Source organism: Nilaparvata lugens, chromosome 14 (genome assembly GCF_014356525.2).
Source record: "Nilaparvata lugens isolate BPH chromosome 14, ASM1435652v1, whole genome shotgun sequence".
NCBI lineage: Eukaryota > Metazoa > Arthropoda > Insecta > Hemiptera > Delphacidae > Nilaparvata > Nilaparvata lugens.
This window is the reverse complement of record NC_052517.1, coordinates 12,028,616-12,052,518: the sequence shown is the minus strand read 5'-3', so window position 1 is coordinate 12,052,518 and position 23,903 is coordinate 12,028,616. Positions and strand designations below refer to the sequence as shown.

At 35.2% G+C, this 23,903-nt stretch overlaps 1 protein-coding gene across 1 annotated transcript in view; it reads left to right on the top strand.

The window, feature by feature from the left end:
* LOC111055472 overlaps positions 1-23,903 on the top strand; it is a 215,978-nt gene that overhangs the window by 75,758 nt on the left and 116,317 nt on the right. Inside the window, exons 6-8 of the mRNA XM_039440765.1 lie at positions 8,138-8,387; positions 8,508-8,562; positions 12,434-12,562. Of these exons, the coding sequence (XP_039296699.1) occupies positions 8,138-8,387; positions 8,508-8,562; positions 12,434-12,562 (434 nt within the window). The remainder of the gene's footprint in view (positions 1-8,137; positions 8,388-8,507; positions 8,563-12,433; positions 12,563-23,903) is intronic.

Here is a 23,903-nt window from a genome sequence, read left to right as displayed (position 1 = left end):
TAGGTTACTTGGAAATCAGAACCATGTGACCAAAAACCACCAACACCACAATGCACATGTATATAGTGGTAGCTGCTCATGTGCAAATGATCACAGTCATAAAACGTGATTGTGCGGACGAAGTGCGAAACGCGCTTCCCAGCCGAAGCGCGAAACGCGGAGGCTGCTATCCAACAATATACAGTCAAAAGGCGACTGGGCGGGCGAAGCCCGCATCACAGCAGTAGCGCGAAGCGCGGAGGCTGCTACCCAACCCTGTACAGCAATAAAAGGTGATTGGGCGGGTGGAGCCTGCCTCCTAGCCAGAGCGCGAAGCGCGGAGGATGCTATCCAACTCTACATAGTCAGAAAAGGTGATTTGGCAGGCGAAGCCCGCCTCACCCCGGCACCCCTGTACTCACCAAAATATTTGGAACACATTTAAATTCGTTTACCACGAAAAATTTATTTCAAGCTTTCTCGTTCACCTCCTGGAGATAAACCTATAATCATAGCTAAATTCCAACCAAATTCAAATGGTGACCCGGGAAATTAGGTTTTCATTGAAAATTTGGAGTTTTCCCAATTACAAAGAAGTGTTCCTTCCCCCCGGCACCCCTGTACTGGCCCAAATATTTGGGACACATTTAAATTTGTTTCCCACAAAAAATTTATTACAAGCTTTTTTGTTCAGCTACCGGAGATAAGCTTATAACCATAGCTAAATTCCAACCAAATTCAAATGGTGACCCTGGAAATTGAGTTACCATGAAAAATTTGGAGTTTTCCCAAATACGAAAAATTCTCAGCCAAAACTATAAGATCTCTGTGAAAACTGAATACCAAATCTGTTGCATATTACACTGGAGGCCATGGGAAAACCTCCAGACCTTCCAAATTATTCCCGCCGGCACCACTGTAATCTTCCAAATATTTGTGACACATTTAAATTTATTCCCACATAAATTTATTACAAGCTCTTTTGTCCAGCTCTTGGAGATAAGCCCATAATCATAGCTAATTTTCAACCAAATTCGAAAAGCGACCTAGGAAATTGAGTCTTCATCGAAAATTTGAAGTTTTCCCATATACAAAAAATTCTCAGCCAAAACTATAAGATCGCTGTGATAAGTGAACATCAAATCTGTTGCATACTTCAATGGAGGCTACGGGAGAGCCTCCAGACCTTCCAAATTTTGCCCCCCGCCATCACCATGCTCCCCCAAATATTTGGGACACATTTAAATTTATTCCCCACAAAAAATTTATTTCAAGATTTTTTGTTCAGCTTGTCAAGTTAAGTGTAAATCCATGGCTAAATTACAACCAAATCCAAATGGCGACCCGGAAAATTGAGTTTTCATCGAAAAATTTAAGTTTTCCCAAATACCAAAAATTATCAGCTAAAACTATGAGTTCACTGTGGAAACTGAACACTAAATCTGTTGCATACTACACTGGGGGCCACGAGAAAACCTTCAGACCTTCCAAATTTTGCCCCCCGCCTACCCTGTGCTCCACAAATATTTAAGACACATTTGAATTTGTGTCCCACAAACAATTTAGAAGGAGCTTTTTTGTTCAGCTCGCCAATTTAAGTGTAAAACCATATCTAAATTCCAACCAAATCCAAATGGCGACCCAGGAAATTGAGTTTTCCATTGAAAACTATGTGTGTGTGTGTGTGTGTGTGTGTGTGTGTGTGTGTGTGTGTGTGTGTGTGTGTGTGTTTGTGTGTGTGTATGTGTGAGAGATAGTTGTGATGTGGTCGCCGTTCCTGGCATCATTCCAAGTTATTTACTTACCAGCAGCTGTGATCTATTATTGAAGAAGAAAAAGAAAAAGAAAAAGAAAAAGAAAAAGAAAAAGAAGAAGAAGAAAAAGAAAAAGAAAAAGAAAAAGAAGAAGAAGAAGAAGAAGAAGAAGAAGAAGAAGAGAAGAAGAAGAAGAAGAAGAAGAAGAAGAAGAAGAAGAAGAAGAAGAAGAAGAAGAAGGAGTGAGAAAGGAAGAGGAAATAGTAGAAGAAGAAGAATAGAAAGATTCAACTAAATGGGACAAGCAAATTTGATAGGTTTATCACCTGATTATCAAGTGCAGGCCTGTTACCAAGATGTACAAAATAGACAGGGAGTTCAATAAGTCCTTCTTTTTTAAAAGTACATAATCTTTTTATATTGTATTTTTCATTGTCAAATGATGACTAAATGTCCAACACTCAGTTAAATCTGCTTCCCACAAAAATGTATTAGAAGCTTCTTTGTTCGACTCACCAACATTAATAATATTATTTACATTATATCAATAGCTTTCCAAACTTGAATGATAATAATATTATTATTACTACTAATATGAATGATAAAATATTCGTTTCTTTGAATGATGAATCTGATATAATTTTTTATGATAGGGACAATGATCGTACTTATATAGGGACATAAGGGAACAAAATGCTGATTATCAAGTAGAAATATTTAGTTTTCACTTCATATTTGTTGATAACGAAAAGTTAATCCAACCTACACCCAACACAACTAACTTAATTAACACACCATCACCCTCAAAGTCGAATTTTGTTCTCAATTAAATTTATTTACAACACACATAAATACAACGAGGAAAAGCAATATACAACAAAACAATTACAACAACTCTGCAAGGAAAGTGTTTTTGAAAAAATATTGATGGTTCATCCCTTTTCAAGCAAAATGATTGTGGTGAGGGATGAGTCGCTTAACATAATAACTAACTTTATCTTGGACTAAATCTTCGATAATCTATTAATAAACCAGAACACATTCAAACAAACCGTATTATCATTCAAAAGGCAATTGGGCGGGCGAAGCCCTCCCAGCCAGAGCGCGAAGCGCAGAGGCTGCTACCCAATATTGTTCAGTCATAAAAGGCAATTGGGCGGGCGAAGCCCGCCTCCCAGCCGGAGCGAGAAGCGCGGAGGATGCTATCCAACCCTATACAGTCATAAAAGGCGATTGGGCGGGCGAAGCCTGCATCCCAGCCGGAGGGCGAGGCGCGAAGACTGCTATCCAACCCTGTTCATTCAGAAAAGGCGATTGGGTGGGCGAAGCCTGCCTCTCAGCCGGAGCGCGAAGCTCGGAGGCTGCTAACCCACCCTACTAGGGGTGCAGGGGGCGAGCCTCCTGCCGAGCGCAAAGCGCAAGCTTATTTAATAACTTAAAAATGTATTCAAATATGCATGATTCTCCCTCTCGTGAAAGGAAATTCCAAGATAACACAAGAGCGTTTTTTTCACGTGAAAATTATGTCCTCATAGTTTTACATCATAACGTTATATTCTGGTGGAAAAGTCGAGAAACCCCCATTTTTCATGTGAAAAAATGTGGAAATTTTCCAACTTTTCACGTGAAAAGTACATGAAACTAAAATTCGAAAATAACATTTCTTGTTTTGTTTTTACATTTCCACGTTGAACTGAACATATAAAGACTCTCAGAAAAGAACATGAATGAAATGTTTTTTTCCTACATTTCTCGTCCTACATCTGGTCATCTCTTTCTCATGAAAATTTCCAAAAATTGTCATAAGAAAAACGTTTTTTAAAAATATTTTTACAATATTAAATCTTATAAAACTTCTGAATAACCACAATTTATAATATGAAGTAAATTCTTTACCCTAACTTTACAATAATTCTACTTAAAATTGAATAGAAATTAAATTCAACTATAAAGTCCTATTCAGACAAATGGATTTTTCCTAGTAGGTGATATATGCAATCTAACAGCTGGACACTATAATTACAGAATGGAAGCTCATTTTGATCTGTAATCATTCAACAGCTGACAAATTTCAAATATTTTTCATGTAAGCTTCTTTTTTCAGCTGTTGGACTTTGTATCAGCCATTTGCTAGTATTAGCTTTGCATCACCCATTGGGAAAAAACCATAAATGTCTGGATGGCCAATAGGGAGATTCTTGCTTAAATAAAGTGAAGAAACAACAATAATTTATATTAAAATTGAATTTATTCTCAAAACATCACAGTCATCAACCCTCCAACCAAGCATCACTTGGGGGTTGTAACTCAAATATTTTGAATGTAAATACCCATTGTGTGATACATCATCTTAAAAGCCTTTTCAAAATGAGAGAGATGACATCAATAAAAATCTTCTAGTATCATAGAAGATTTTTTTTGATGTCACTTAAAAATATTTGAGTTACAACCCCTCATTTCTTTACAAACTATAACTTCAATCAGCCACCGTTTTGAATACAAATTTCATAGTACATTTTTATTGGTGTCATTTTCTTAAAGCCCTTCAAAATAATGTACCACACATGGGCGTTTACATTAAAAATATTCGAGTTACAGCTCTTGAGTCACCATATTACACATTCTGAACCTAGTCAACCCCTAATGAAGGGGTTGAAATTCAGTTGTATGTCAAAAGTTAGAGTATTTGACCAGTAACATATCCTGAAGGTACAGTATTATATCTGCAACAGTCTCTAATTTATTGAAAGGTACCCATACATTCGACTCACTCTGTAAAGTTACTAACTAATAATGATTAGCACAAGCCTAGAGCTCATGTGGGCATCACCCATAGAGAAAAATTGTTCGACTTCATATTCTGTTTTGAAATAATCAAAATTGAGACTTACTTAAACCGAGTTTTTGAAGACTTCAGCCAGTCTTTGATTACTGTTTCCATATCTTTTTCTTTTGTGTTGGAAAATTTCATCACCACAGCTCCAATCAGAGATGGAACAAAAGTTTACTCATAATTGAACATATTTCAAACAATATTTCTTGACTCAAAAATTGAAAAAACGCAGTCTCACTCTTTCTTATTATATGAAATATATATTGCTAGAATGAGAGGACTACAACTATAGTTTTTTCCAAATTGGAATAAGAAATAAAGCTATCAATATAAATAAATGAATCACTTGCTTGTTGAAAAAGTCCAAATAAAGCCTGCCGCACCAGGCTTTTGCTCCTGCAAACTTGGTTCAGACAGGACTGAGAACCAAATGGGTGGTATCCTATTGAATGATTGGGAAAATGGCGGATGATGGTGTTGAATACAAGTGCTGTGTGTGCGGATTAGTGGTTAATGATAATGAACCGGCATTGATGTTTTTTTTTTTTTATTATTACTTCCATTAAAACTAGTCACTAGGACTAACCATTAATTTTGTTCTCTTATTTCTTATCCTTGAATATTAAATTTTATTGCTAAAGTCTTCCAGTGAAGCCTACAGTTCTAATCTATAATTCTTCTACTTTAAATTCTTTCGCTACACATTTATTTAATTTATACTTTTTTCACTTCACTAGCACTACACCAACTCGAAGGGCTTTGTTCTCTTCAACCTCCTTGTAAGTTCAGTGCTGTCTAGGAGTTGGATGACTTCGGTTTTGTCGTGTTGATGAAGACGTGACTCATGATGGGCTGCCAATCGTCTCATTTAACTGGACGTTAACAATGCATTGTAGACAATTTTTGCAAGAGACAGAAAGTGCAAGAAATTCACCTCTTCACCCGAATCAGTCATCAAAAATTCATTGTTTCGGGAAAATTGAAAATCTGCCAAAATTATTCAGTTTTTAACTGCATTTAAAATTACTGCAAAAGGTCTATGTATCGTTAACCTTGCATTGTAGACGATTTTTCCTGGAGACAAGTAGTGCTGGAAATTCACTTCCACACTCGAATCAGTCTTCAAAAATACACTGTTCTTGAAAATTGAAAATCTGCCAAAATGATTAAGTTTTGAACTGCATCTAAAATTACAGCAAAAGGTCTACATATCGTTAACGGTGCATTGTAGTCGATTTTTGCAAGAGACAAGAAGTGCTGGAAATTCACTTTTGCACCTGAATTAATCAACAGAAAGCCTAAAGTGAGACTTTTTTGAAAACTCAAGAAATTTCTCATCAAAAATGTAATTGGCATGAAATTTTTTTATCTCAAAAACATTGTGTTGTAGACGATTTTGCAAGAGTTAGAAATGGGTTGAAATTTGATTTTACATCCGAACTGTTGGTCAGAAAGCCAGAATTGAAAGTTGAAAAAATGTTTGATTTCCACTTTTCACATTTTCACTTTTTATTCACGTGAAAAAACGTGATTTTTACATTTTGTGTTGACATGGGTAGTATCATTTTGGAAGCTCAGAAACTGGTTCTTATTAATATCGATGAAGATTCAATATAATCAATACATGCTCATTGATTGTATTTGCCATGATGTCTATTTGTTTGTATTCACTTCTAATGATACCCATTTACATTTATTGATATTACTAAGAGTTCATTGATATCAATAGATCTTCATTGACTGTATTTATCATTATTTCTATTGATATCCATGAGCACCTATTGATATCACAACTGTATGCTCAGTACAGTAGAAGTTAATTGACTGTATTTACCGTTATGTCCATGAACTTTTATTGATTTCCATGAACATGTATTGATATCCGTGAGCATTCAATCAGTAACTCCACAGGCCACCTTCGTCTAAACACGAAGGAGGTGGAGTGGGAGTAGTTGAAAATATCTATCTTCAATGCCATTTTGATCTAGAGCAACATGGCAATGTTGATCTACAGTCTCCCATGGACATATTAATCTGGTGTGATAAAGGTCTCCATGACCGTGTAGAGTGACAGGTCCTGCATGACCATCTTGAGCTGGAGTGATGCGTCCCCCCCATTGATGCCCCTAATGCTGGTGGGCATGGCCATTGGTCATGTGACTGAACAGTGACTGAACTGTAACTGAACAGTAACTGAACAGTAACTGAACAGTGACTGAACAGTAACTGAACACTGACTGAACAGTAACTGAACACTGACTGAATACTATGAAATTCTATTATGTTAAATATAACTAGGAAAAAATATCCTCGTTATACAATGGTTTGTTCACATTCTAGGATTCATATCTGAGACTCTTGAAAGCATACATGCTACCCAGAGGATATCTAATAACTGTTTGGATATTCAAGATCCTTGTATATTTTATAGAATGATCACTTCTTCTTACATTACTAAATGTGGGTGAAGAGGATTTGAGGAATAAGAATCAGCAATTTATTGCTAATTTTATTGAACATATGCTATTTTATTAAAGATCAAAACGGCAGCTGTGTGTCCTAGGATACTTTTTCACAAAGTCTTGCTGAAACACCAGGTTCTAGGAAGCTGAATGTGTGAGATGTGTCCTGTATGGCTCTTAACTGAACACTGATGGTCCCTCGACTGTTGTGAACACTATATTATACACTCCAGAGTGAGTGGGAGACCTTCTGATTTATTTTTATTAATTTTCTATTAAAAATTTTTTCCCAAAGAAGTTTTTGATGATTTGAATTTGACTTTGACCTTGACATTGACCTTGACCTTGACATTGATCCTGACCTTGACCTTGACTTTTGACCTTAAGGTTAGGTTAAGTTTGTTAGTTTGGGTTAGGTTAGGTTGAATTTTTTAATTTAGTCAGGTTAGGTTAGGTGGGGAAGTCTGGGACATGTTGTCCCAGAGCACACATTTCATAGCTACTTACCCACATTCGAATCATAATAGCTTCTAGTTGATCGATTGTTCTTTCAGATGAAGTACTCTTGATTTGATGTTCCAGAATGAACCTTTTACACTACTCATATAAATTATAGTTCATTATATTGAACAAGAGTGGATAGTTAATATTACATCAGTTATACTGGTATCAGCCAGCTATCCTGTATAGATGGTGGTGGCAAGGCAGATAATATTGGCATCATTGTTCTTTTATCTTTCTCCACCGCCATTATAACGTGAACCATGACAATGAATGAGCCTTTGGTCAATAATGATGCACATTTGAGGCTCGGTTTCACGAGAGCCAATCAGAGAAGGTCTTTTTGATTAGATGGCTTCTCCGATTGGTTCTTGATGTGGAATTAATCATGATTGAAATTCAACCGGCTTTTGTGCAAGCAGCACTTTGTCTTTACAGCTTTGAATACCATTGCATTTCCAGTGATAGTTTTGGACAATTAAGGCTTGAATTACTATGAGTATCTTGGGTAACTCCGAATAATATCAAAGGTTGCTGTAATGTGTAATCAAATTTGAGGATTCCGCACTTGAATATGAGAAATTGAAACCTTTCTGGTACTTCCACAGGTACTTCCACAGGGAACAGCAACTCTCTACAGAGTACAGACTCGAATGAAGTTGAAACCAGATAAAAAAATAGAAGTGATCTTTTATCAAAATGGAGTGAAAATTTATGAGGATTACAAGGATCAGAGACATCTCATTGAAATTACCTCATATTTCGAGAAAAAGACTTCTAAAAACGAGAAAAAGACTTCTAAAAACGAGAAAAAGACTTCCAAAAACAACAAACCAGTATTTGTACAAGTTAAATTTGGTAAGATAACCTATCAAAAAGAGAATCTGAGACTTATAAATTAATTTACCCATATCTGCACAATATTCTAACAAGAATTGATGCTTTATGATTGATCTCATGTGTTTTTATTTTTTCCAGAGGGTCTTGTGATTCTTCCCTCCAATGATCTAAAGGAGAAATTCATGGATGATAAGTGAGTTCAACACTGATCGTCTTGACCTGAGATACATTTATAATTCCCATTAATATAAGGATAAATATAGATATCTCGCATTATACTTGGTTACTTGGAGCTCATGATTCTTAGTCATCCAAGATAACATACTGAAACATCTTTAAGCGCACATCTTTAGTACCGTATGTATGAATGAGTTGATACTTGACTCTAAATATGAAGAAATCAGGGTTGCCAAATTGTGTAACGTTACAGACCGAAATATTCTGATTCTAGGTTACCTCAGGATATCCGAACCACTTGATGCGCATTTGGGGGTCGCGACTGGGCCGCGTAATGGCCGATTCAAAATGGCCAACCCAGCGTTCATTAAAACGGTCATAGAATGATTACCATCCATGATAGAGACCTAAAGAGAACGCGAATCGAATTACAATGAACTATTCTTCAAAGTTTGTTCATAACACATTTCCACCTCAAACATGATTTTAACCAACAAAAATGCACTTTTTGAAAAACATTCCATTTTTCAAAAGTATTTTTCCTGAATAACTACTTTCAATGACGATTTTTGAATATAAAGTGCCGAACAGAAGTTCTTTGTAATGAAATGTATTGTTTATTTCAAGTTTTTATCATTTTTTGTTCTGGCGCTATGATTTTTTCCATGATGACATTCTAGCCGATGAGTCAAGTAAAGGCCATTCCACACAGCACGTGGCGTGCGTGGCTGGACGCACGCCACATGCCAATTCACACCGCCATGACTGTTGCGATGCTATACCGGCCACGTTTCCCGTCAGTATGCAGGAAGATGTCAACTCCGACGGTCCCGTGGTGTGAATCTGGATTTTCTTGTGGCTTACCTTGGTTTGATGACTCCAGCAGCAGCAGTAGTAGTGATAATGAGCTGGTTTTATTGTATTCGGTGACAGCACGGGACCAGTGGGTACATCCAATCAATAAAAAAAGGAAGACCTATGGCGAATTCCATCATTTAATGCGTGACCTTGAGGCTGACAAATATAGTATACGTTCTATACGATAGTATACGTCTAGTATACGTTCTGCGCATGCTCGGACCAAAACGTGGCCAGACACGTTTGAAAAGATCGCTCAGAGAGCGAACGGTAGCCACGCGTGGCTAGTATAGCAAGCGTTGCCGCGTGGCCGTGGCTGCTATGTGAATTGCTTCATTTGATTAGCTGGGAAGCGATGTTTTGAAAAGTAGCTAGCGTGCGTCCAGCCACGCACGCCACGTGCTGTGTGGAATGGCCTTAACTATCATTAAAACTGAACTATAAATTCGATCTTCCTACCATTTATTTCATGATGAAGACTACTTGCAAAAGGTCTCTCTCCGTTGATTCTTCAATCTCTTCCTTTCTGTCAACCAGCAAAATAAGAATATTGATAAGAAAGCAAAGAAAATATTTCTCATAATTGATAAAATCGAGATGGCGGTCATAACTGACAAATTTTCTTATATCGATTGCTTTTCAGTTATAGTGAGAGATATCAAATCGATTATATCACCAAACTGTTCATAACTAACAAAAATATAATATTGTAGAGATAAATATTATTTCAATAATTACTCTTTTCATGATTAATATACTTTCAAAAACTTGAAACATAGATTACATTCTTTGGGGACAAAATTTCAGTTTCCACTCTGTAGATGTAATCACAGTGGACATAACCTACTATTACTGAGACTGTTTTGTAAAATATTCCCAAAATGACCTAGTTGAGGGCTGGAAGTTCATTTACCACGGCTGGAGCGTCATTGGAAAAGTGAGAAAAGTAGGGTTTACTGCCGAAATCACGTTTTTCCTTCCTTATTAGGCCTATGCCAAACCTGACAATAAATTGGAAAACCGTGTATCTCAATCAATCCTTGAAGGTACAATCTCTTCGCTATCATGTGTTGGAATAGAATATCCGTGATGGCAATCTTGAAAATATTTGTCATCATGAAAAAAGATGTTGGCAAAAAGTGTAAATATTCAATAAATTGCTTGTAATTCTATTTATATTGGTGAAAGAGAATCTGTATTTGAAGTGATATCTCACGGACTGTAAGACCCAACTCACACTTACGGACTCAGGTCGAGAAGAGACTCGACTCCAGTCGAGAGCATGTGCTTTCAAATGGTGACGTCGCAGAGACTAGAATCGACTGGTCTGAGTGTCACCATTTGAAAACACATGCCCTTGACTAGAGTCGAGTCTCTTCTCGACCTGAGTCGCGTAAGTTTGAGTTGAGCCTAATTGTAACTGTAACTTTAAATGCTTTTGTCAGCTGTCTTTTACTTTCCTTGCCCTATTACCATAGGTAAGGAAAGTATTGCTTTCCGAAAAAAACTAAGGTACCCCAATTTTCAAATTTCTATACGTTTCAATGTCCCCTGAGTCCAAAAAACTTGTCTTTGGGTATTGGTCTGTATGTGTGTGTGTGTGTGTGTGTGTGTGTGTGTGTGTGTGTGTGTGTGTGTGTGTGTGTGTGTGTGTGTGTGTGTGTGTGTGTATGAGTGTATGTGCGTCTGTGTACACGATATCTCATCTCCCAATCAACGGAATGACTTGAAATTTGGAACTTAAGGTCCTTTCACTATAAGGATCCGACACGAACAATTTCGATCAAATGCAATTCAAGATGGCGGCTGAAATGGCGAAAATGTTGTCAAAACAGGGTTTTTCGTGATTTTCTCGGAAACGGCTCTAACGATTTTGATCAAATTCATACCTAAAATAGTCATCGATAAGCTCTATCATCTGCCACAAGTCCCATATCTGTAAAAATTTCAGGAGCTCCGCCCCATCAATGCAGATAGATTCCCAATTATCAGGCTCCAGATACAATTGAAACAGAAAAATCAAGTGGAGTAGATTGAGCATGAAAATCTCTACAATTCTGTAACATTTTCACCTAAAATTGAAAATTAGCTTTAAATTCGAGAAAATGTGATTATTCAATTGCAAATTATTGTTCATTCTATTAAATCATTCACTATGAAGAGATAGCAGACCTCATGTGTGTCTCCAGCGTTATTGCCCTGTAACCAGCTGGCTCAAATCTTTGAATAGTAGACTTGAGATGCGCGGGAACACTAGCGTCAGGTGATCAATTTTCATAACGGCAAGGTAAGTTGTGTGAGTGCGCCACACCAGATTTTTTTCATATTCTTCAGATATTGAATTCTCTTTGAATCGAATAATAGGTTATAATTTAAACATATATGTTATGTTTAAGATTATACGACCTATATTGAATTTTGAGTGCAAATAATGATATTTGGAATTCTTTTTTGTGTTGACCTCAACATTTTCGTTCAAACTATCATGTCCAAATTGAAATATTCAAGATCTCGGAATAATGTATTCACTATGATACAAAAACTTGCAAAGATGAATTATTATCAATGTAATATAGACACAAAAAACATGATCATACAAAATCCATAGCAGTGATTGTAGGAAATTCTACAAAGGCCAGACTGTAAGAGATTTTCAAACATGATCAAAGGAACATTTTTGGGTCACTGAGATAAAAGAATAGTCTCATACAAATACCATCCTTCGTCAATCACCTTCCACATTCATAACATATTATTATTACACGATTATCGACCATAGTATTATGTCAATATTGGATTTTGGACATGATGGTGAAAAATTGAACAAAGAAAAGAATTCCAAATAATATTTGCACTCAGAGTTGAGTAAATGTAATATGTTAAACATTACTCACACTGGAAATAAAAACTCAATATTTGAATGAAATTTAAAACATGATATATGGATTTCTATAATTATACATCTAAGTATTATTCAATTTCAATTCAAAATCCTATGATACTGATAACCAATTCTATCTTGTTTTCAGGGGGAATTTTCCACACCATCTCGATAAACCAATTTTCCAATTTTCTGCTATCAGTAGAGAGACTGGAGTATCTTACCTAGTTCGATCAGAGTTCACTACCACGATCGATAACAGTGCTGGGGGAATTGTGTAAGTAATACTACCGTATGCAAAAAGTGTTCAATGTGTTCATTTTAGTTGGGGTGTCTACTTTGTTATAGTATCAACTGAATATTATCCTGTTAACTGAGACAAAGCAGATGGATTTCTACCTTCAGAAGGATACGAATCTACTTATTAATCTCCAATAGGTACTTGATCATTTAGAACTCATAAAAAAATATATAAATTTTTGTCATGAAGATAATTCAAGACAAGCTAAAATGCAAAGACATCAGCGAAGCAGTAGTTTCACAGAAGTTTAACATTCCAACCTTAAAAAGGTCTCTGTCGCCGGCTTGAACAATAAGGATGGTCACACTGACATCAGCGTATCTGAACAGACGTTTTCAAAAAAGATAAATAATTTTATTTCCATCATAAATTTCATTTGACATCCATTCTAAGTTTTGGAAATTATATGACCACTTTGACAAGTTTTGTGGTCATTGTTAGTAATGTATTTAATTGTAATTACTTAATTGTTAAGTCATAGATTATTTTTTTTTTGGAGCTCAGTTCATCACTTTACAGACATCTCAGCGCACGACGTCCGTAGCATCCTGTAAACTTCAATCACTATTTCCAACAAGCCAAGATAACCAGCAAGGAGCAGAAAATCAAATATAACAAGATAACATACATGAGTAGATCTCCGTACAGCACAATGATATACAAACATACAATTAACAAAAAAAACGAAGCAGCACACGAAAACAATACCCAAACTGAAACTTAACTGGATTCATGAATTTCTAATCAACATAATCAACTCTAAATAAACAGTAAAACAAAAAATTTCAAACCGGGTTAATTCTTAGAACATCAACATCCGTTTGGACCCATAGCCATGCTTTAAAAATTTATTTTTATTATTAAATTTCCTGATATCTATTGACAATTTATCAAAATATTGTGTACCCAAGTAATTTAAAGAATTTTTGAAAATCATTGTACTAACTTTTAGAGATCTGAAAAAAATTGAAACTGCTCGTCTAGTATTATAAATCAAGTTATCTGTACCCGTATTTCCACTTTTTTCATAGAATAATCGCAGAACCCTGTGTGAAATTTAGTCTTGGAAAAGAGTGGACTGTATAAATAGGAGAGAATGAATCAAATTCTGGAAAAAGAGAAACAATGTGTCTTGACTGATTTGACACCTGACTGAAATTCCACATGAATGCAAGAACTGTTGTGCGTTCAAAAACCTGTGCACTGGAATAAATGCAAAACAGTTTTAGGCAACTCAGTATTAAAACTAATCAACAAAATGTAGGCTAAGGTGAAATGCCAAATGAAAAAGTCGGTTAGTAAAAGACAAACTTCAGTCAGCATTAAAGAATATACCAAAAGTGAAACCAGTAAAATAACTGACATCAATAGTATGAATCACAAACTATTAAATCACATGAGCAAGAATACAAATGTAGTTGATCCTAGTTGACATAAGAAAAATATGATGCCAACAAAATGATTTGAAATAGAAAAATATTCTGTAGCTTTGAATACATGAAATGACCCCTCAGGGTGACTGGTCGAAAATATAAAATTGAAATAGAATTTAACTTTGTTATGAACAAAATTAGGATTAAGTTTAGAAAAAGATTAAAGTTGAAACTTATCACAAATCAAAAAACATGAAAAACTTGAAAACAGCATTGATGATTCTAGTAAAGAACAGAACAAGTAAAACAGTACAGTAATCTGAATGCAAGAACTGATTGCAATGTAACAATTTGAAATAGTAAATTATAACCAAAGATAATCAGGTAATGATGTTGCCATTATGCAAACATCCCACACAAATTAATTATCAAAGAGTGACAGTGAATAGTTATGAATATAACAGCAATGCACATAGAAAATAATCTATCTGGTTACCAAAATGGAATAATGAAATATAGTTACTGAACAAAACGTTCATACAATACCAGAGTCTATAATAAGAAGTTTTCAATTTAAACCTACAATTGTCATTTTTAATAACAAATGACACATGGGAAAATTGAAATGTAAATATGTTGAATTGCAAGGCTTCAAAATTTGAATTAGTTCGATACCAACAAAAAGAAACAGGTAAGTTGAAATTAACCATAAGGTTATATATGAATAACAGTAGTCTATACTGGAATAGCCTAATTGCAAAATGCAAAAACTACAGCTTTAGCAATAATCAAACAAGAATAAAAATAAAGAATTAAATAGGATTGATAACTGCAATGTTCACAGAACATTCATGAATTGCTTACAAAACTGACAAACAATTCTCAAGAGCAATTTGGCTAAGCAAATATAACTCATAATAAAGTAAAGTTCACCACAAAATAAATGAATTCCTAACCTGAAAGACAAAAACAATAGATTAGGGCAGTATTGAAATACAAAGTAGGTGATACAAAATACTTAGCTGTGGAACATAATGCAAGAGCCAAGGTCCCGGTTTGGTCTAGGGCCTTCAAAGACAGCGTGAGCTTCCAATTTAGCTAAAATAGGCCAGAGTCAAGGTCCCGGTATGGTCTAGGGCCTTCAAAGACAGCGTGAGCTTCCTATAGCTCAAATGGACACATCAGGAGAGAAACAAGATTCCAACTTGTTTGGAATGCCGATGAAACAGCAGCCAGTTGAAGAGGAAGAGTTTTCAATCAATGTTTCAGAGGAAATATTTCCCAAGTTTTGGAAAAAATATCAGTTGCAATACTTGTAATGCAATTCAAAATAATTGAGAGTCACACTAATCAGTGAGATTGGCAATATATCACGATAATTATCAATAGAATGAATGATGGGTAAAAACTTCCAGTCCCAAAGCTGCAAATAAAGAATTACTAACAAAGTTAGCACTCAATGTAAAACAAGAGTTCACAACATGTAAAACAATTTTAAACTTGTAGAAAGATGCAGTGACGCACACAAGCGGCCATTTTGAGAATGCTGTAGTGGAATGAAAAAAATTATGCAAAACTGAAACCAGTGTTCAGATCTTGAAAAACTTATAATAGTTCACAGAGCAAGTCGAGATTATCCAATAATCAAAATAAACAGACAGGGCGAGGTGAAAATTATTTTCATGAGAGATGAGAGTTCAAGTTGTAACTTACAAATTGTACAAGGAAGTGTACACACACAAGCAAGAGTTCACTTTAAAAAGTTAGAATTGAGATAGTAAATGAACTACTTATCCGAATTTCAAAGTTGATGGCTCTAAAGAACCGAAAAAATGTCTCCAACAAAATAGAACAAGCAAAACAGGGTGAGGTGAAAACTAATTTCATGAATAAAGCCGAGTATTTGGAGACGCACAAAAAGTTGCTGCCAGACATTGAAAACTATGAACAAGAAGAAAGAATCGGGTTGCATGCAAGTGCTACCTCGATCATGAAATCACCAATAAAATTGATGTTTAAAAAGATGCAAAAATATCTGGAAGCCAAACAACAAATTGACAAATACAATAATAAAATGACAAAGGCTTCAGAATATATCCAAAAACTAAAACAAAGATAAGTATAATATGCAAGGAAATGCCTAGTATCAGGTCGGCAGTGGACCACTAGTGCTCCAGCGGCAAAGATACAAACTAATGACTACCGCGCAGAGAACATGACAATTAAAAATCAAAAATCATAGAAGAGATTGTTTGAAGATGGAGAATAGTTTTAACACCCTGAATACAAAAAGATTATGAACTGGCAAGACATTAATTGTTTCATAAAGTGGAGAAGAGCTTTCACGCCTTGGTTTCTTCAGAACTATTCTTATAAAGTGATTTTGAGTAGGTAGTTCTTATTGGTTTTATCAATGTTTTAAAGGTTTCACCCCAGCATGTTATGCCATATTGCAAATTCGACTGTACCAATGCATAGAATAGCATTCTTAACACTTTTTCATCACAGAAGTCTCGCAGGTAATAAAATAAGATCTCTCATTTATAAACCTAAACTTAAAAATTGTGATAGCAGAATTTTCATTCCAGATTCGGATTCAGTGCCTTGAATTAATAATTTGGATTGTGTTTGTTTAAAAATGAAAAATAAATGTAATAATTGAAAGTTTGCAAATGAGAACAGAGCGAAAAACGCTCTGTTGTCCCACAGATGTTTTTTGGTGAGAACACGAACTCTGCGTTCGTTTGCTCTGTTGCTCTGCAGAGTAAAATTGCTTGGTCTAAAGAAAGCTTGAAATAATTTGTCTGTAGTATTGGTTATTGTGAGTGGAATATGTATTTTTCAGGCAGTTACTTGTCAGGTCAATGATTGATTCAGAAAATTGTGCATTTTGATTCATGATGATTAGGGCTTCATCAACAGGGATGTTGGGGTACATGGAAATTATGTCCAAACTTGCTTGTATGACCCACGAGCTCAGGGATATATCTTTTATTTGGTTGATAAGATCATTGGAGTTTCTTACATATGATTGTGATTCTTCTATGACTGGTCGAATGAGGTTGGCTATGGATCGTTCAAGTTTGTGGGTAGGTGAGTTAATAGCACTCACAATTGTTCTGAGTGGTGACTGGTATCCAGCTTGTGTATTTTCGGAAGGCCATAAATTTTCGGGCATCTACTGGATTTCTCTCTGGGAATTTATCTAAGTTTGGTATCTGGGTCGATGTCAGATTGTTTGATTTTTGACTTTGTGATTTTCTCAAGGTAGGCTGTGGGGTCTCGTTGGACTGATTTGTAGGCTGCATCTTTGAGGATATTCTCTAGTTTTTCTCTGTATACGGTTTTGTCCATAACTACTGTAGAGTTACCTTTGTCAGCTGGTAAGATTACTATGGAGGGATTTCTAGAAAGGGTTTCCAATGCTGTAATTTCTTCTTTCGGTAAATTGAGCCAGGGGGGATTTAATTTTTTCAGAATATGAAAGATTTTTTCTCTGATTTCCTCTGCTTCAATGTGTTCCAATTCTTTAAGAATTTGTTCAATAGAGGATATTATTTCCTCATGAATTCCAGCCAGGATGGAGGAACACAAACTGAGCATTGGAAACAAACAATCAACCTCAGCTCTTTACAACCATGAAAAGAACACAGGGCACAAAATAAACTTCAATAATTCTGAACAAATAGCCAATATTCAAGATTTTTTGGTTAGGATTGTACGAGAGGCTCTGATGATAGAGAAAAAAAGTAGCCTTAACAGAAGAGATGACAGTACAAATATCTCTTCTCTTTGGAAAATCATTCTGAACACAACAAACACATCACAGAAGCCAGACACCTCTCCGGGAATTCCATTCACCCAGCAGCGCGTGGAAGAAGGAGAGGGGAGGAGGTACTCCCTTCGACCACGAGGAAGAATTTCGAAGCACAAACAGGAGTCAGTGTAGCATGTAGCATTACCTGCGCTCCGAAGATGTCATTGGTGATAATGACAAAATGTCAGCAAGTAAGTGAAACTGCTAATCAGATTTACCGAGTTGATAATTTACCATATTCATCAATTCGCGAATTTTTAAAAGTTAATATATATATATATATATATATATAATATATATATATATATATATATATATATATATAATAACTGAGTTCAGAAATTCTTCAGATGTAATGGAAAGATGAACTTTGTTTCCAAGTAGTCAACTACTAAATTAAGAAAAACTACGTTCAGATATTCTTCGGATGTAATGAAAAAATAAACTTTGTATCGAAGTAGTCAACATCAGGACTTAAAGATAAAGTAATGTCAGCTGGAATGATGATACAACTACACTTTGTATTATATAATTTCTATTCGAGGAATGGTGTTGTCATTTTTATTGAATGTAGACTTTAGAAAAACTTGAAGTGACATGATATTCTTGAGATTAAATAAAAAAAGTTCCTTCCTGGAATGATGATACAACTACACTTTGTATTATATAATTTCTATTCGAGGAATAGTGTTGTCATTTTTATTGAATGTAGACTTTAGAAAAACCTGAAGTGACATGATATTCTTGAGATTAAATAAAAAAAGTTCCTTTAGTCTTGCACAACAGTGACACAACATCTATATAAGTTGGTGGATATGAAGGTGGTTCAGACGGGGCCACGGAGACACTCCACTCACACTCGAGATGGAGGAAGGCGACACTATTGAAGTGTACCAACAGCAGACCGGTGGTGGCCCCATCTGAACCACCTTCATATCCATGAATTTATATCGATGTTGCTGTGTCGCTGTTGTGCAAGACTGCAGAATTTGGCATAAGCTCCTCAAAGAGCTGGTAAGAATCATATGCTATTTTTATTTCAGCAGGTATTAAGTTTTCAGAAATATTAAAATATCTCATGATCTACCGACAGACAGCCAGCTGGGCATATGTAGGTCAAATATGGCTCTACAATATATGAATGAATATATATTGAATTTTCTACTTTCATGAAGAGACTAATTTCCTCTGTGGATGTTGCATCGTTGATGGGATGCTAACTCTCATGTTTTCATAGCATTCGTATCAACTTTCTCGCAGGCCAAACACAGAACATACAAGAAACATGTGCTGACTTTCAATAGAAGTCAACCTGAAATAATGAATGAATATCAATTATTCTATAACGTAGAAAACCTAGAGAAGAAAAAGTTGACTGTGATGGGATATGAACCTGCAACCAACAGCATCAGATTTAGAAGCCCTATGCTCTCAGTTATTGAGGCTTGGAAAAAGGGGGTCAATTTTTAGTGAACTTGAAATATCTTTCTGTTGTTTGTTAACCGCATGGCCGACAATCCAAAAAAATTAGTCTGTAAAATGTATTGATAATTATTAGCCCCCCTATTGAAATCCCTGGTCAGAAACCATCCCCATTATTCACACAACACATATCCCCAAAGTTTCATGCTGTTCTGTCAAGTAGTTTTCAAGTTTTCAACGAACAAACTTACAAACTAACAAACAAACACACAAACAGGAATTCATTTATATATATATATATATATATATATATATATATATATATATATATATATAAGTTACATCGTGAGAACCTACAGCAGTCAGCAGTTTCTATACAACTTCTTGGAACTCTCCTGGAACTGTTGGAGCCAGCTTTCTCACGCATCGAGTGTCAGTCCTGCTTACAACATCGAAGCAAGATGTACTCAAAATTCACTTTTCTAAATTATTAAATCCCAAATTTTGTGTATGTAAAATAAAGATTTCTTCTCTTAAAAAAAGAAATCTTACTGAACACATTATTTAGCTGGCGCAGTCGGTAGGATGATCGGGATTAATAATGAACATAATCTTCAGTTTTAAAACTGTTAACGATTGTTCGTAATATAAGGACCTCACATTCGCGACATTCGAAAAGTGTGGTGAATTATCAAGCTGCGAAACACCAACATTGTGAAGTGCAGTGGATACCAAACTTCGATATCATCATCACCAAATCTTCTTCATCGAACGTGCATCATCAACGCTGAAAGGACATCAGAAGAGATGAGCATAGCATTCGTTTCAGTGTAAGTTTTAATATTGTAATATTTTAGTTTAGTTATTCTCGAAACATTTAAATATTTCAGAATGCCTAATCAATCAGTAGATACAGCACCCTCTGCTGCTACCCCTGTTTTAAGAAAAGAATTCCTGGATATGATACCAGAATTCTCTGGAGAGCCATCATTATTAAACAGATTTGTATCAATTTGCGATAAAGTAGTTGCTAAGTTCTTTGTACAATCGAATCCCGATGATTTTCAAAATGAATATCTATTTTCCACTATTATTTCTAGACTCAAAGGTAGAGCTTTAGAACTTGTAACCAGTGGAAACAGTTATGCTTGACCTGAAGTGAGAAGAGTACTTCTAGACGGCTATCTTGACAAACGTGATTGTTTCACGTTGAATATTGAAATGACAGAATTGAAACAAGAAAGTAGCGAAAGCCCTTTCCATTTTCACGAGAGAATTCGAAAGATTCTCAACTTACAACTTGCATATTTCCTTACGAAGATGGCAGCAAACTCAACTATTCTATGCGAATATGCAAAGCAGCTTGCCCTTAGGGTATTTTTGAGAGGTCTGAATGAACCGATCGGATCACTGATGAGAACAAAAAACCCTTCAAGTCTAAGTGAAGCTTTGAGTATGATCACAAACGAAATGCAGTACAAAACAGAAATAGTAATTATAATTTCAATCTCAATAAGAGACCAATCTCACAACCATTCCAACAACTTCCTCTGACTAAACAAACCAATACTTTCCTCAGACTAGACCAATGCAAAACTTTCCCCAAAACAAGACTTATCCGAACTTCCAAAACCAATCACAACAAAGACCAATGATTACACATCAAAATAGCAATCAACAATTTCGCAACTTCAGTTCAATGAACCAACTGAGACCAATGTTTCAAAGGCTATTTTTCGGTCAACAACACAGACCACAAATGCAATCGCAACCATCTCCAATGAGTATTTCAACCAGAAACACTGAACTTGAACCCCCGAAAAAGAACCCCAGACTCAATCAACTGACAACCGAATTCACTACAAACAATGACGAATTACTCAATACTAACGAAAACGAACTCTTGACCGACAATTTCTCAAATGAACCGTTCAATTACCCCGAAATGACTGGAAATCTCACGAACAATCCTGAAAACTTGGAATTGAATGATCATTACAATAATCAAATGACTTCCGACCAAACAGAACAAAATCATTCTTTAGAGGAAACAAGCCTCGGAACAAATTCTCAATTATGAATTCGCAAACAAAAGATAACAAGCTCTCCTACTTTCTAGACCCACAAATGAACTTTCGAGTACTGATTGATCCCGGAAGTATGCAATCCTCCATAAAAAAGGTAATTGCACATGAAGGTTTTAAAGATTCCTTGAAACCAACACCATTTGAAGTTACTACAGCCCATGGTAAATCAAAAGAAAAATTCAGTGCTAAAATACCATTCCTAGGAAGAAAATTTGATTTTCATAAAGATGTCGATCTCTTGTTAGGAATGGATGCTATGAAGCAATTGAGAGTAAGATTGGATTACATTAGTAACAAACTTTACTATGGAAACAACAAACAAGTACCGATACTGCATTACAATACAACTTTGCAACACAATGAACCTTCTAAAGTCAATAAACCTCGTCAACTGTGGACTAACTTGATTGAAGCACGTAGTCAGAAAACAATATCAATCCCGATAAAAAACGTGTCAAACAGAGAATGCTTTCTCAAATACCAAAATCTCTCTGGACTAGGAATTCCACAATCTATCCTAAAAGTTGAAAACAATAAAGCAATCTGTCTAATTACAAATTCATTTACGAAAGATAAAAAATTGACAATCACACGACCTTTTGAAGTTAAAAGTTTGGGAAACTATGAACTAGTCCCTCATTCAAAATCCACCTTATCTCCAAACAGTAATAACTTGAATAATTCTGAAGTTGACCAAACTAGATTAGATCTTTCAACAATTAGAATTGAACACATGAATTCTGAAGAAAAAGAAGCAATAATAGAACTGATAAAAGACATTTTTCATGTAGACGGAAATAAATTGACATTCACAAATCAGATCAAACATGTTATCAGAACAACTGATGAAATCCCAGTTTATTCAAGAAATTATCGATATCCTGTTGTTTACTAAGCAGAAGTTGATAGACAAATCCAAGAAATGCTAGATCAAAAAATTATCAGACCCAGTCATTCAGCTTGGAACTCACCAATTTGGATTATACCCAAAAAACGTGATGCATCCGGAAGACAAAAATACAGAATTGTGATAGATTTTAGAGGAGTAAATGCAAAAACTATTGATGATAGATTCCCATTGCCAAATATTGCTGAAATCCTGGATAAATTAGGAAGATGTCAATATTTTACAACTCTTGATTTGGCAAGTGGTTTCCACCAGATTCAAATGCATCCCGATAGTATTGAGAAAACAGCTTTTTCCAAAGATACATGTCACTATTAATTCCTAAGAATGCCTTTTGGATTAAAAAACAGCCCACCTACATTTCAAAGAGTACTTAACAATATCTTGAGAGGTATTCAGAACGAAAAATGTCTTGTCTATTTAGATGATATAATAATCTATTCTACCAGTCTCCAAGAACACATCCGAAGATTGAGAGAAGTATTTGATAGATTACGAAATGTTAACTTTAAAATTCAGCCAGACAAAACAGAGTTTTTAAGAAAAGAAGTAGATTATCTAGGACACATAGTCACACCAGAAGGAGTTAAACCAAACCCAGAAAAGATAAGAGCAATACAACAATTTCCTATCCCAAAAACTACTAAAGAAATCAAAGGATTTCTAGGACTGTTAGGCTATTACAGAAGATTCATAAAGAATTTCGCAAATGTAACCAAACCACTAACAAAACGCCTAAAGAAAGGAATTAAAATTAATGTTGAAAATGAAGATTATGTGAAATGCTTTGAATATTGCAAAACCCTTTTGTGTAATGACCCAATTTTACAATATTCTGGTTTTTCATCCGAATTTTTATTAACAACAGACGCTAGTAACGTATCAGTAGGAGCTATCCTGAGTCAGAAGAAAAATGGTGCTGATTTACCTGTAGCTTATGCTAGTAGAACCCTGAACGGAAGCGAAACCAGATATTCGGCAATAGAAAAATAATTATTAGCGATAGTTTGGGCAACCAAATACTTTCGTCCCTACTTGTACGGCCAAAAATTCAAAATTTATACTGATCACAAACCATTGCAGTGGCTATTCTCAATAAAAGAACCAAATTCCAAACTTCTCCGCTGGAGATTGAAACTAGAATAATACGATTACGAGATTTGTTATAAAAAAGGAATTTTGAATCAGAACGCTGATGCTCTATCTAGGATCCAATTGAATAATAATGATGTTATTCCAGGTCCTTCAAGACAAAACACAGGTGAAGAAGTAGATAAGATAATAAACGAAGCTATTCAAATGCATTTTTCTGAACTTGACGATAAATCTATGATAGGAAATGTAGACGACAATGATGTACGTGACAACAACCTTGACATTCGAGAAGAACAACATGACTCTGACGATCAAACAGTGCATTCAGACTATTACGGTAATGAAATGATTGGAATTCAAACTCTTGACGGACCAGTAAACTTTGCTAAAAATCAAATATTACTAAATCTAGTGAAATACAATCCACGAAAAGTGAAAATACAAAAACTATTTGAAAACAAGTGCCGAATTATTGTAGAAATTTCCGAGAGTAATTTTGAGAAAGATGTAGTAGAATTTGAAAAATAATATCTAGTTCCGAATGTAAAATATTGTCTGTACTTTGAAAATGAATTCTACGAAAGATTCACTGTAGTAATTGCAACTTATTTCAAAA